Here is a 14,625-nt window from a genome sequence, read left to right on the forward strand (position 1 = left end):
TGCAAGTACCGGGGAGGTGGTTAATGAATGACAATGCATGTGAGCGTGCATGCACACACAAACACACACAGACCTCCACCGCCTGCAGCGTGCTCATTAAAAGAGGGCTAGAAAACCTGGAAAACAAAATTCTGTTTACTTTGAATGAAAGGCAGAAGTCACAGAGTGATGGAGTAGTTATTTTAACCTTTAACTTATAAAAACAGGTTCCTGAGAACTGTATTCAATTACACAGATTTCAGGAAAAATAAGAGAGAACGGTAATCCCACTGCAAATGGATTTGCGGCCTCTTTTCCACCAGATCTCCTTCAACCATTCCAAAGGTTCATGATTAACGACCTCCGCTGCACATGCCAGGGCCGCATGCAGCTTCCCACTACACGCCGGCCTGTCCGCAGGTGTGCGCCGCCTTCACCCGACCTAATTGTTCTCCCGCTTGACTGACTTCCTCTGCCTCTCTCGACTCCTCTTCCTCCCTTCCCTGGTAACTGAGGCCTACCGAACGGCTGGGATCCCCGGATGATGTGTGTTTTCGTTCTCCAAACAGCCAGGAGGCTGTGCAGATATTGTCAGTGGGCTCAAAGGCACGGAGCCGAGCAGGGTTGGCTCTGCAGAGATTGCAGCGCGGCTCTTGCTTCAGGCGATGACGGCAGAATGACATTATGCAGAACGCAGGCTGCATTATATGCTCGGGTGCTATGACCTTTTTCTCGCCTCGGTGCTGCATTATGAAGAGAATGAAGATATATCGATCATCTTGACGAGGGGGCTTGTGCTCGCAGAAGAAACAACAGAGGGGCCTTGTCTCTGAGTGCACAGACAAATTGGACAGGTTTTGCTTGCACGGTCTCATTTGGACTTGTAATTTACTTGTTTTATCTTCCAGAGGTCTTCTTTTAGAGAAAATTAATCCAGTGTTTCCATTGCCATTAGCGGGCAGAGCCCCCAACACATTTCAACCACACAGCCGCTAATCCCCATCATCAATCAACATGGCTTTAAGGGTGTGTGTGTTATTAGAATTAATTGAAAACTGTTTCACACCTCCGAGCAAATGCATTCCCAGCACCCTCACCTGGCTCCATTAATTTCACTTTTAATTCAAAGCTAAAACAACAGAGGTGCACTCTGTCTTTACTGAACCAAAACAAAAGGTTTTTGAAAAGAGTCCTTAATACCCTTGTTTATTCAAATTACTCATGCACGACATGCTTTTGTTTTAAGATGTTACTAATTTAAATGATTCCAGTTATCCTTCTTTGCTTATAGGAAACTTGTAGTGAGATAAAACTCAGTAAGCTCAGGATCCCCCGGTGGCCTCGGAGGTTTCAGCGCAGACCATTAGCTGCAGCGTTCCTGGCTTGATCCTCATTTTTCTTCTTCATTTCCTGTCATCTCACTATTTTTCATACAGGTTAACTATGACCCCACTAGTAGTTTTAAAAATTATAAAAGGAAAAACAATTTGTCGAGATGTTTTAGTGCAGAGAAAGGGTTAGGGTCAGTCACAAGCTCCGCTGCAAGACTAAAACAAATAGTGTAAAGAATGTCCCTGTATCTGTTTAGATAAGAAATGCATCTGGTCAAGGATAAGAACTGTTATCTGTGTTTATGAAATAAAAAGTCCAATTTGAGTAGGTAAACCACAGCGATAGGAGCACATGCACATATCTTATGTTACAGTATGTGATATTATGTTATTGTATGTGATAGTGTCCTGTCCGTATACTCATCCATCACAGCCGTCTATGTTAATCTTCGGGTGGAGATGAGCTTTTTCAATGCTGCGCCGATTGTGTGGTCTTTAATAAATGATTCTGATTCTGTAAGGATTATTGTAAATATAAATCCCATTAGTAATACCTAAAAATTGAAGGATTACTTAAGATGCTGTCCGACATGCAGTGACATTTTCCGAGCACTATTCCAGAGCCGGGATCTGGCAGCTGCTGCTAGCAAATATCTCGGGATGAAAAAAAGAAAGGTGCCATACGTGTGTAAGACGCCAACTGAGATGTCAATTTAAGCCGGCGAGATCTGAGCGCCGCTGGTGACGAGGGCAGACGCCGATGCTTCAAACTTGAAAACTTGATTTCCCCGGAGGAGTTTATTAATTTCCTTTCTCCTGCGTGCTCCACCCAGACGCCAGCCCTCGCCCGAGCATCCTGTAAATGTCTGCGGTGTTGTGGACACGTCTCAGTCGGACAACCTCCTGCTGAGTTCTTCATATGTGAGATGTCTGACAATGGCCACGGTGACAAGATGCCACATCTTTCAGGAAGACAAGGGTGGTCGAGACATTTCCTTCACCAGATTGCATCGCTGTCTAAATGTGATGCTGCTTAATATACTGTGTGTTCCAGTTTCATTCCATGTCCCCATCGTTCGATTCCTCCCCCCATCCCATCTCTGATGAAATATTCAATTTAATATTGAATTCCTTTTCTTTGACACAACACTATATTATTAGCCTTGATTATTTTTTTTTTGCATTCATTTTTCATGTTCCGCCCTCACGCCGGATCATCCTTCAAACAGGATGATGTCTGAAGGATGCGGCTTAATTGCTCGTGTAGAAAGGCGTGACCTCAATCTGCAGCTTCTTCTTTTCATCACAGACACAGAGGAAAAATAAATCACTATTCCTGATCCTTCCTTTGTCGTCGGGAAAAAGATCAACTTTAAACAAATGTTTTTAGGAGTTGAAGTGGCCAAAATTGTTTATAAAAGCTGAAATGCTCAGCTGTATCTCCTTCGAGTGAATACAGACGTACAAGCGTCTTCTCTTTTTCACTGGAGGCGTCGCAGATCCATGTGAGGAATGTTGCGTGGAGCGTGAAATGGTTTCATAAAGCTTGAGGGAGGAGGTGTGTTTGATTCATAACTATTTCACGTCTGAAATGAAGTGCACTTTCAACCGTGGCGTCTTCCTAATGCCTTTTGTTGTTTAGATGCCAAACTGTAGGAATCTGCATATCTCAAAACTAATGAGAAACAAATGGTCCATCACAAAAAAGTCCATGAATACGAGCTGTGACATTACACGAAATCAAATGATCCTTCATGCAGCCGACTCCTCTCTGTTTTGTTTCCCATTACACAAATGCCTTTTTCTCTTTCAGTGAATACAAATTCTCTCCACCACCCACTCGCCTTGGAAATCACATCAACCTGAACAAAGCTTGTCATTCTCGGAAAAAACTTTTTCTTTTCGTTTTCCATCTGCTCCAATCCACCTGTTTGTCTGCAGATCACAATGAGGTGTTGCGATACCATTTTTTCGGTAATACCACGCACCAATCTGATACCAGTGTATTTAAAAAACAAAACTATTATATATTACATAATATAACTATTTTAACAGTTGTAGGCCACTAACGCTGTATGGATGTAATGTTTGCCGTCATTGTTGTAGGGCCTCGGGTTCATTTTGTAAAACAAATACATTGAGTGAATGAATTCAGAAGCACTTCTTTTATCGAGTTTCACAGTCATAACTGAAAAATAAACTACTAATAAATATATCTAATAAAACCCTATTACTTCCTTTAAATAGCTTGAAACTGAAGTCCTGAGTACTGAACATAATCAGGGTTTTACTTGAGGGACTTTCCAGCGTGACTGTCTTGCTCTGGCTAACGCTACACTGGCATCGCTTTTTGTTCTCCGCTCTAAAAGCAGCCCCACCCAGTGGCGGCACAGTGCAACTGCTGATCTGGATTGGCGACGAAGAAGCCACTTCCCGGGAAGGTAATTACAGTTTTATCAGGGTGAATATAATATACGTTAAAGACGTGCTATCAGATCGGTACATGGATTTTGGACTTACCAATGCCCGACCTGCCGTTATTCTGCAGAATTAGAAGCATTTCCGATGCTGGTATCAGTATTAGTACATCGCTAAATCAAATTTTTCTAAATATACAAGCCTCACTGAAAAAACAGGGTTTACCTCTGACTATAATTGGTCCAAAGGAGGGGCTGTGGGATATGACAAGATGATGGAAGGAGGAAATACAACAGTCAACTGCACAGTATGAACAATGTAGGTGTTTGTATAATGGATCAGGGTGTTTTCTGAAGTTGTAATTGATTTGAATGAGGGATGTGCACGTCTTTCACACACATCTCGATGCATCAACAATGATCCAATGCATAGGAAGCATCTCCTGTTCCAATATGATTCGCCACTGTTACAATGCAACGCAATTTGACATGATTAGATTCGACGCAATGCCGTTGATACAGGAGAACATGATGCAATGCAATTCCCTGTGGTACATATACCTGTCTCCAGCTACACCTACACACCTTTAGCATCCGAGCAATCTAATGATGCTCAGGAATAACAATGAAGCGTAATGCAATATGCTGTAACCAGTGTCAGCAGCAGGATGTGCTCCACACTGTCAGCAGGGAGGCTAACGCAGCCGTGAGCAGGCCGGAACCGTCTATTCTGCAATCTCGTCAAATTGTCCGTTTCTGACAAAAAAAAGTGTTATTTGATTTATCGCAGTTCATTGGAACGTGTAGCTCTTCCTCCTCTGTAATAATCCCTGAATCTCCTTTACTCTTTCGAGGAAAGGTTCAGAGGACGATTCAAACTGAATATATAAAATGTTGGTCACATTTCTAAATAATCACGAGAGGCCTGTAACCTTTGATTTGATTTAAAAATTAAATTTTACCAACGCAAAAGCTGTTAGAAGTGATACATCCCAAAGTGAATGCAGTTACCACTAGTTTGAATTGGGGGATTGCATCGCGAACACGTCCCTAAAATTAATAATTTGACAATTATGAAAATAAGGCTATTCACCTTGATACCACTCTCGTTTCTGTATAATAAATGTGAAAATATGAAAATGCGTAGATACTAAATGATATGAATATTAAAACTAATGATACACTAGATTTTTGTATGAGCAAACAAAAAATGATATAACGCTTAAGTATTGAAGGTGCTGGTAGATGGATTTGGATACGCTGTACATATGTTTTTGCAGGTACTGGGGAATAACCTGTGAAGTGATGGAAAAAAGGGGTTAACAATTCAGGTTCTTACAAAGAACTGATACTGTAGTTATTTTTTACCTACCGGATACTATATTTACTTGTGCACTGTTGTACTACATTATTAAAAGGGTATTTCACATTTCGGAAGGACGGTGTACGGCTCGATCAGACTCAAACTGCAGAGTTTTGAGTGATGTTTTTGTTGATTTGATGTTGTCTGCTGCAGCATCACCTCACATGAACTGCAATTGCTTTCGTGTACAGGGCCACAACACGAGTTGTGTGTTGTGTGTTTTGTGTTGTGTGTTGTGTCCTGACTCTGTGTTCTCTTTGCAGACGGACTGCTCCAGCGACAGCGAGAGCGAGGACAACTTCATTGTCGTCCCTCCACGAGATCATCTCGGCCTGGTTATCTTCTCCATGCTCTGTTGTTTCTGGCCTCTGGGGATTGCAGCATTTTACTTCTCGCAGGGGGTAAAGACACACACACACACACACACACACACACACACACACACACACACACACACACACACACACACACACACACACAAAGTATGTATAATATATATATAGCCTCCAATGATGTCGTCTAACACCCACACACATGAATCATGCAGCATCGGTTTTTCGACGTCTAAGATGAAGCAGGTGCAACTGCCCTCGTGCACGTGGACACGTTTCCATGAATCTGTCGACATACAGGCACACAAACACACATACACAACCACATCCAGCTCCTGGAATGAATCATCACCCTCAAGATAAAGGACTATTACACATTTAAAAAATCTAAAAATAAGAGCCTGACAGCTGACTGGCTTTCCACCGACACAAGGACACTTTTTACCGAAGTGCCCATCAATAACTCAAGGCCAATCTATAATGGCTGCTTGATGTTCTGTAAACAGGCTGAGAAGCGGCTTTGGGGAGAGTACATAAATCAGTCTCAAGGCTCGATCTGTAAATTCCAGCAAAGGAGGTGTGTGAAATACTCAGATGAGAGAAGCCCCTTTGCACTCCTGGGGATTTCAAGGGGATTGGAGATGAACCCTATCACAGGTGTGGCGAGGTATTAAAAGCCGATGAGCTCTCAGACACATGAAACTGACCTGGTTGAGCTGCAGTTTACACGGTACAATGTGTTTCAGACGTGAACTCTGGAGAATATCTGCACAATGGCGTCTGGACTTTATGTTCACTTTCTCATATGCAGCAGGAGATCGTTCGCTCGAACATTTTCAAAAACCATGCGGATATCTTGGGAGGGTGCAAATGATGGTTGGACATAACGTATAAAGAGATTTGTGGAGCCAACATGACAGCACTGTTAATTCTGAAGCTTTTGCCGATATGTTCTCAACAAATAACATTGGCAAACTGCACATAATGGTCTTCTAATGGATTCCTATCACGGCTTTCTTTCCCTTTTCAATTCTTGAGGAAACAAAAAAGCGCAGGGATCCGCCCTTTTCTTGCTGCTAATCAATTCTGACTCAAAGCAACAAGAAAAGGCAAAATCCTTTAAAAGGCCTTAACACCCACACACACACATACACATGTATAGTGTATGTTTAAAGGGACACACACATGTTACAGGCGGATGAGCTTTTCAGTAAATTAAACTGCCTTTGGCTATCTCTTCAAAAGCTTGAGCATTTAGCTGTCTTATCTGTGGGCACGAGCAGTCCAAGGCAGATGAAGCCAGTCAGTGAATTATCTTGTCAGAAGCTAATTTGATTCTTCCTGGGTAATTATGGGGAAGTGATGGCTGTGTTTAGGGAAAGTGCCGTCAGAAGGCTCCGTCCAGTGGAGCTGTCAGGAGAGGATATGGAGGGAGTCTGGGATCGCTTCATTTTATAGCTCAATAAACCACTTCAGTGGTCTTCGTTTCATTCGATTGTTCAGGAAACCCCTCCGACTAAATGAATTTATTCTGTAGGAGCGAACACGCGATTTGGTACAGCCATTATCATGAGCTGGAATTATCTGAACTTCGTTTTTTCCTGAGAGAACAATATACAGTATGTATGTCTTTGGACAAGATGCAGCTAAAATGTGGATAAGTGTGAGATTTGATTTGTCACTTGTTTTACCTTATTTAAAGAATATTTCAATATTGCAGGCACATATTCTAAGATATTTTCGCAAATGATTGACTGGAATGATGATTGGCTTTTTGTATTGATCAGTAATGTATCCCTCATCGTATCATGTCACATGATAACCAGGAATAAATCACAAAGAAGTCCGAAAATGTCAGGCATAGTTCAAAGATGGATTTTCTCCCACTGTCTCGGCTTCCTATATTACTGTGGACATGTCATTAGGTATACTAAGATCCAAAATATATTCTTGGCACATAAGATTGAAATGACAACATCATGACATCATTATGAATTCAGAAAATGACGCCATATAGTCTTCAGGTTTTGCAAACTATAGTATTAGAGACACAATATAAAGCTTATTTGTATTACCCAATTATAAAGTATGAAAGATGTCATGTTGCAGAGTCAGTTACACAGCTTAAAGTTCATTTAAGGTACGAAACATTTTCTTTGTTCAGTAATGTGTTTGTAGAGTGATAGGATATGCTAATGGTAATATGCTAGCGGGCTTTACACATCATGAAGGTGAAAGCCTATCTATATTTTAGTTTAATAGCTACTATTCTTTCTAAATGTTTTATGTGGGTTTTGTGATTTTTATATTGTACCAGAGACATTTTGTATTTATAAAACAAATGCTCGTAACCAAAAGGAACGTCTTGCGTGGGGAGTCACTCATCATGATGACAACATTATGAAAGGGCATGTTAATAATTTAAAAAGATGGAACACCCTAAAAAGGATATACACCACACATTTAGGCCTCTTCTCTCTAATGTTTTTTCATTTTGGTTTCATAGCAGCTCATTAACTGGTGAAGGCAGAAACAAACAACGTGTACAGCTCATTTTAAATTACCTGAACTGATTTGTTTAGTGTGAACACTGATACATATTTAGATGTAATTGCCAGAAACGATGGCTCAGAATTGCACCTCGGACTCTAAGGTGCAGTTTGTTTCTTCTCAGCTACTTGATATCAGGTCGTAAACTACAGGATGTGAAACCAGGACGACACGGTTCACTCCCCATTTGAAACTGATAGTAATTTTATCCATGACCGGGCCACAACAGGGGCACTGCAACGGATATTTAGGACTTGTTGCTTCAAACCCTTTTCTTATGAACTTCGCATTTTTTTGTAGTTACTGCTCTCTGCCTGCGTGGGGCAGTGTAAGCAGATGGATTATTGGATTTGACAAGGGCAGCTTGACGAGCCAAGAAGAACATTTTTGGAAATGATTGCACATCAGCTTCACCACTCACTCCGAGGGCATTTACAAACAAACAGGTTAGCAAGTGTCATAGAGTCTGTAGACAGCAGATCGATAGTGTCTTTATCCCGTTGGAAGGTCAAGCTTAGTCAAACAGAGAGAGAGTGGAATGGCTTCCCAAGCAGAGAAATTCGGTGAGAACGTTCACACAAGGACGCACACTTGCAATCATTCGCTTTTAAATGGTTCGTATCCTATTTGCCAAAGACTATAACTTTAACACTGCGCAACGTCTTTGTGGAAACCAGTGCTGCACAGTTAAGGATCCAGCATTAACCGCCCACACACACACACAGCTGCCAACGATAATGACTAGAAAACCATGAATATCTGGGGGAAATTAGCTTTGAGCATTTGATTGGGAAACGGAATCGAGTTTCAATTACTGCGACTAATAGGGTGAGTGTTTTGTTTGGAGATGCTGATAAATGTTTCTCTCAGCTCTGAGACATCTGCGCTGGAGAGTGCAGAGAGGAGAAGCAGCAACGATTTCTGTCACGATTATGCAAATCCGACTCCTCCGAAGTTATCTTATGGCGCACAAGTCATCGTAATGGAGGAAAATGAATGAGGAGTTGTGAAACCGTTATGTTTTTGCATTTGTGTGTGTGTGCACAATACAGACACAGAGAGGGGGAGGGAGGGAAAGAGAGTGGTTCCGGGCTGTGGGCGTTGTGTATTTGGAAGAAAAACCTGTTAACGATGCTGAATTGACTTCACAGAGCAAATCTCAGTATGAGTCTCCATGCAGCTAAGTAGGAGATGTTATCTGGATTTTCTATGACACCAAATTTCAGTCATTCTGTCAAGGTTGTGGAGATAAGAATAATCTTTCCATTTTCCTCTCAAGGGGATTCAGGGAAACATACTCACATTGATAAATATATATAAATATACAGTACATTAAAGAAAGCTGGTACTTCGAAGAGAGCATGAATGCACCAATCAATTTTATTTAAAGTGCCTTGCAGCATCATGACTATTCACCATTACCCCATTTCATTTCAAGACAATTTACTGTGTATTTGTGGCTTGTTTTGAAGACTTTATTCTAAGATGAGAATAAGATGAAAACATGCTGTGTTCCAATGAGCCTTGACACATGACTGGAATGTCTTAGAAGAATAAAACCACCCTCAATGCCATCAATGTAAGTGTTAGATTCTTTCAAATGAATGGCCGTATATGGCTGGCCTAACATCTTTACTATATGCTTCTAAATGTAGTTGGAAAGGTCATTTGGCTTTACAAGAGGGTCACATGCTGCTTTGTATCATCTTGAGGACTGTATATAAAAATGCAATTCTATAGATCAGAATGAATGATACCATGAACAATGAACTTCTGATAAGGTTTCGCCCTTGGAGTTAGAGAGTTTATCATTTGAAATATGTTAGACTGGTTGTTGTTGTAGTGAAAATAATAATGATGGTCTCCAATTGCACCTCGGCATCCTCAGGTGTTTCAGCCTTGAAATCGCAATAGCATTAAAAGCCGAACCTGAGGCTTTGCTGAGGCTGAATGTTAATCTGTCTACTGGCTTGTATGGCAGTGCTATATAAAAGCCATGTGGTCTACTCAGTAGATCAGACATCATTACCTCTATGCCTAATTTTAAAATGAATACTTACTCTCATAGGCAGCACAGTCAAAATCTGTCATATCTAAGAAACAGAGCTTAGCACTCTTCTGTGATGAGTGAGGTCAGGCATCCTGCAAAAGAAAAACCTCTATTGAGCTACTTTCATCCATTTTTCCTGCGAGTTTGTTAGCAAAGGTGAAGGTCAAAACAGGGATTTCTTTCTCCGGTGCTTGGTTTTCTATTCACCACCATTGACGGATACAGACTCAGTGCAGACGCTGCATCTACCTTACAGTCACAATCCCTCTCCACCTCAGTTGTGAATAAATAAATGAAGAGGGTTTTTATTAGACAAACAAAGTTTCAGAGTTGGAGGAAGTGACCCTGATGCCAGCTTTATCTTACGCACACAAATCAGCTCCATCATTATGAGAATGGCTCCGGGATAACAATCAATGTAATTTCACGCAAACGCACAGCCCTTGCTTTTTCAAATCACACTGCCACACATTCAGCACAATAGTCTGATGGATGCATTGTGTTAAAGGCACAACAAATTATGACTGGGATTTAGCAACATGCTGAACTGTTGACCACTGAATCTCATCGAGTGGAAAAGAAGATAAATCAAAAGATTAATATGTGACGACTTCTGGAATAAAACAGAGCAGAAATTAGTTTAGGGGAAGGATGATGGAAAATGGAAAAGCCAATACAAAGCCCAGACAATGCCACGGTTAGACTTTCTGCCGTCATGTGTAATTTCTGCGTTCTGACCTCTGATGTAAATGAAGGCAGGAAATCAAAAGAGGCCTTTCTCTTCTCTTCCCTCTGTGTGTTTTTCCCTGGAAAGCAAGTCCATTCAAATAGTAAGATAGCAAGAGCTTTGTAAACACAGCGACAATGGACCGGATGAACACAACAAACCACTATTTACCATCACATTTTTCAAGATAACAGTTACCCAGGTTGTGTGGATTTATATAAAGAGCAAGGACAAGAAGCCAGGACTCATTTCAGCGTCACTGAAATGCTCCATACTGTTGTTTTTTCAGTTTAATATATCTTAAATGTATTTCTGTGGTTTTGTTTATTGACAAGAAAAGGTCCACAAGGCACCTCTGAGATTTCACTGAAGCGGCAAATGATTTGAAAGTGCTCTAATGAATGTTTATACCCCAGCAACTGACTACCTGTCATATAAACTCTATATATTATCCCATTATACCAATTTCAGCTCAGTGTTTTGGTTATATAGCTTGTGACTTAGCTATTTTGGTTCACTAATCTGTCTGTTGTTCAGCGTCAACTGGCAGCTGTTTTCAGCAAAGTCATCTTTTAAATTAGGCTCTAGCAATATCCTCACAGAGCTGACGGGTACGACTGAAGCAACACACATTGTGAGAAGAGTCAAACGTCCACATTAGACAATGAAAATTGTCGCAAAAATAGTCCACACAACGTCAGTTATTTGGAAACGTACCATCACAGAATACACTGCAACGATACGTGCCGAGGAAGACAGGAAACACAGCAAAACTTTTCCGCCGTTTGAAAAGGTGTCAACCCACTGAGAATACACAAAGCCAAAGTCTCCACTCCACTACTAGCTCTAGCAGGCAAGCTCATTAGTTCAAATCCCAGCGGCAGTCACTCCTACCTGCCTTTTCAGTCTTTACTGAGTTTGTATTGTACGATATGTTTGGCACTTTTATTTTTAGTTAAAAGCCTTGTTGCTGTTGCCTTATGGCACAAACAATGTTTTTTGAGGGGAGCAACAAGCTATTGATTAAAAAACCTAATTACATCTGTGAGCTCTGTTTACATTCGCTGTTATTATTGTGTGTATTCGTGATGTTTAACAAACACGTTGAATCCCTCATCAATAGTATTAACCGGACACACCAATAATTTGTCAAATTACCAAACACAAAAGTCCAATTGGAAGCTAATGTCTTCAACTTCAAATCAGCTGGATATTAAAAAAAGCTCTTTATGAAGCTATTAATAATTTGCTAACTTAAGTAAAAAAATACATTACTCATTTAATTGTCATCAATAAGTCATTCAAGTCCTCAGTACTCAGTATTTATAATTAATACTAAATGATTTGAATCCAGTTATCACTATTAATGATCTGTTAAACGCACAACAGCCAAATTATCTGTGTTGAAATCTAAAAACATGATAAGACCTAATTCAATATTTTGTTGAATGTACTTTTATATTTCCGAAATGTTCCCACCAACAAAAGTTAGTGCTTGAGTCTTATGGACCCTTTAAAACCACAGAAGAGACACAGGGTTTTAATGTGGAAGTGCTTCCCTCTGTTTTCTTACTGGTTTTAATCACCTGCACTGTTTCTCTTGGCGAGGAGGAATTCTCCGCTGATAATGACCCTCACTAAAAGAATCATTACCGAAGGCAAACGGCTGCAATGACGGCACAGGTGCTACAAACAACTCCATGATCCCACGCTACTTCACAATGTCACACAACTCGGTCTCTCGTAATTGTTTTGAAAACGACACATTACGGGTTTAATGAATTACTTATGAATTAACTCGGAATAAAACGAAATACTGAATAATGCATTCCAGTATTTATTCTTGTTTTTCTTGTCACGTATTGATTGTCTCTGCTCTTGTGCGCGCTGGTGCAGCTGTGGCTCTCGGGGCCTTTTTGAAGCACCGGCCACTCGAGAGTCATCAGAGGAGAGAGAGATGTCAAAGGGCCGTGAGCATGAAGAGGAGAGCACGGTGACTGTGGTGCTGGTGATGAGCTTCATGCGATGGTTGTTTCGATGTGATGCTCCGTTCAGAAGATGACTAAAAACTACAGAACGTGTTTTGTTTTGAAGATTCAAAATTCTATACAGCCCAAATAATTGTAAACACCAGTCAATTTCATGCACACGGTAGAATGAATTATTTAAATAAGTCTTTATTGAGGGAAATTGTCTTATATTAACTGTTTTCAATGAGCTGCTGTTTAACAATTAAGATGTCAATTGTTATACACTGTGGTCATATTCTGGTAGTGGAGGACTTTTTATTTGAGGAGATAACACAACACCACAGAGAGGACCTAAATGTGCCTATAGTACACTGTAAAGCTGCACTATAACATTAAATACATGGTAACTGATTCATGGCAATAGTAATGATGCCCGGAAAAAACAAGTGTGGAAATCCTGCGTCCAATAAAGCAAAGTGGATTTATAAAGAACCTGCTTCTTTTGCCTGTTTTTACTTGAAATACACAAAGCGAAGCAAACAACAGACCTCGTGTCAATACTCTAAATTGTTGCTTTCTTTTTTTGCCTCTCTTTGTGGAGTTTGTTTTTTTCAATGGCAAATTATGAAGAATGAGCTCTTCTCGTGTGTCGTTCATGATTCCGTGCGCTTGGCTGAGATGATCATAACACACAGTTCTTGACATTTTCACACTAATTGCCATTTTTCGGTCCTGCCAGGCATGGTGAGCTCTTTCCGGAGCTACGCTGAGCCACTCGGTCAATGGGGCCCATCGTCCTGCTCAATTTCCCTTTTTTCCCAACCACAGAAATAACAGCTTCTGTTATTGTGGCACTCTTGAAAGGTGATGTTGTCTGTTCTCTCGGTGTCCGTCCAAACTGTGTCTGACTCTTCTTCTCTCTCCCCCCCTTCCTCTCCTCCAGACCACTAAGGCGGTGAACAAAGGTGACTTCCCCATGGCCAACATCGCCTCCCGGCGCGCTCTGTTCCTCGCCGCCCTCTCCATCACTATAGGCACTGGTGTGTACGTGGGGGTGGTGGTAGCTCTCATCGCCTACCTTTCGAAACCAGGACACATATAGCAGCAGACGCGGCTGCTCTCCACGCACCTCCGGGGAGCCCAGGAAGAGAACAACGCCCTCTGGGGAACTGCATTGCTCCTGCGGACTTACAAGGAAAGTTTTTGGAGGATGTACGTTTTTTTTTCTTCCTTTCCGTTCTTTCCAGCCCTTCTCTCCCTACATGCTCTCTGTCAGCCATTATTAGCCACAGTGACTGGGGAGAGGTCAAGATGGAGGGTAAGAAGAGGGGGAATTGGGGATAGTCAAAGTTTTTCTCTGTTAAAACGGGTGTTTTAGAGTAATGGAAGTGTTGGAGCCCAGTTTGCATCCCATTGACTTCAACCTCTTTCGGCTTCATCCACTTTCTGGCTGGTTGCGAACTTCTAAGTCGCCCAACAGATACGTTTCCGTGACAAGACTGAGACAATAAGTCCTTCGACTGAGGCAATTATTAAAGACACCAAAATCCGTCAACTCGATGTTATTGTTATTGAGCTGCTGTTAAAACTGGAGTCCTGTCCTTATCTCACTTTGCCAACCAGGACTGTCTTTAATAGACCATTGTCGGCCCCCATCTACTTCTATGGCTCCATTAGTCTGACTGTCACAAAGTGGAAGAAAAAAAAAAAGTGGCAACATGCATCATGACAAAGGAGGGCTTTCATCCCTAAAGAGAAAAAAAAAACAGAACTACTGATAATACTTTCCATCGATAAGGAATAAAAGTCTGGGAGGGTAAAAAAAAAAGAAGACAGATCACATTCAGCCAAGAACAGAGGCTGTTTTCCTACTGAACCATATGCACTGGCATGAATCACAAGAATC

General features: G+C 41.2%; 1 protein-coding gene across 1 annotated transcript in view; it reads left to right on the forward strand.

The window, feature by feature from the left end:
• syndig1l (synapse differentiation inducing 1-like) overlaps positions 1–13,821 on the forward strand; it is a 28,893-nt gene extending 15,072 nt beyond the window's left edge. Inside the window, exons 2-3 of the mRNA XM_061092068.1 lie at positions 5,354–5,491; positions 13,663–13,821. Of these exons, the coding sequence (XP_060948051.1) occupies positions 5,354–5,491; positions 13,663–13,821 (297 nt within the window). The remainder of the gene's footprint in view (positions 1–5,353; positions 5,492–13,662) is intronic.
• The last annotated feature ends 804 nt before the right edge of the window (positions 13,822–14,625 follow it).

Source organism: Limanda limanda, chromosome 18, assembly GCF_963576545.1.
Source record: "Limanda limanda chromosome 18, fLimLim1.1, whole genome shotgun sequence".
NCBI lineage: Eukaryota > Metazoa > Chordata > Actinopteri > Pleuronectiformes > Pleuronectidae > Limanda > Limanda limanda.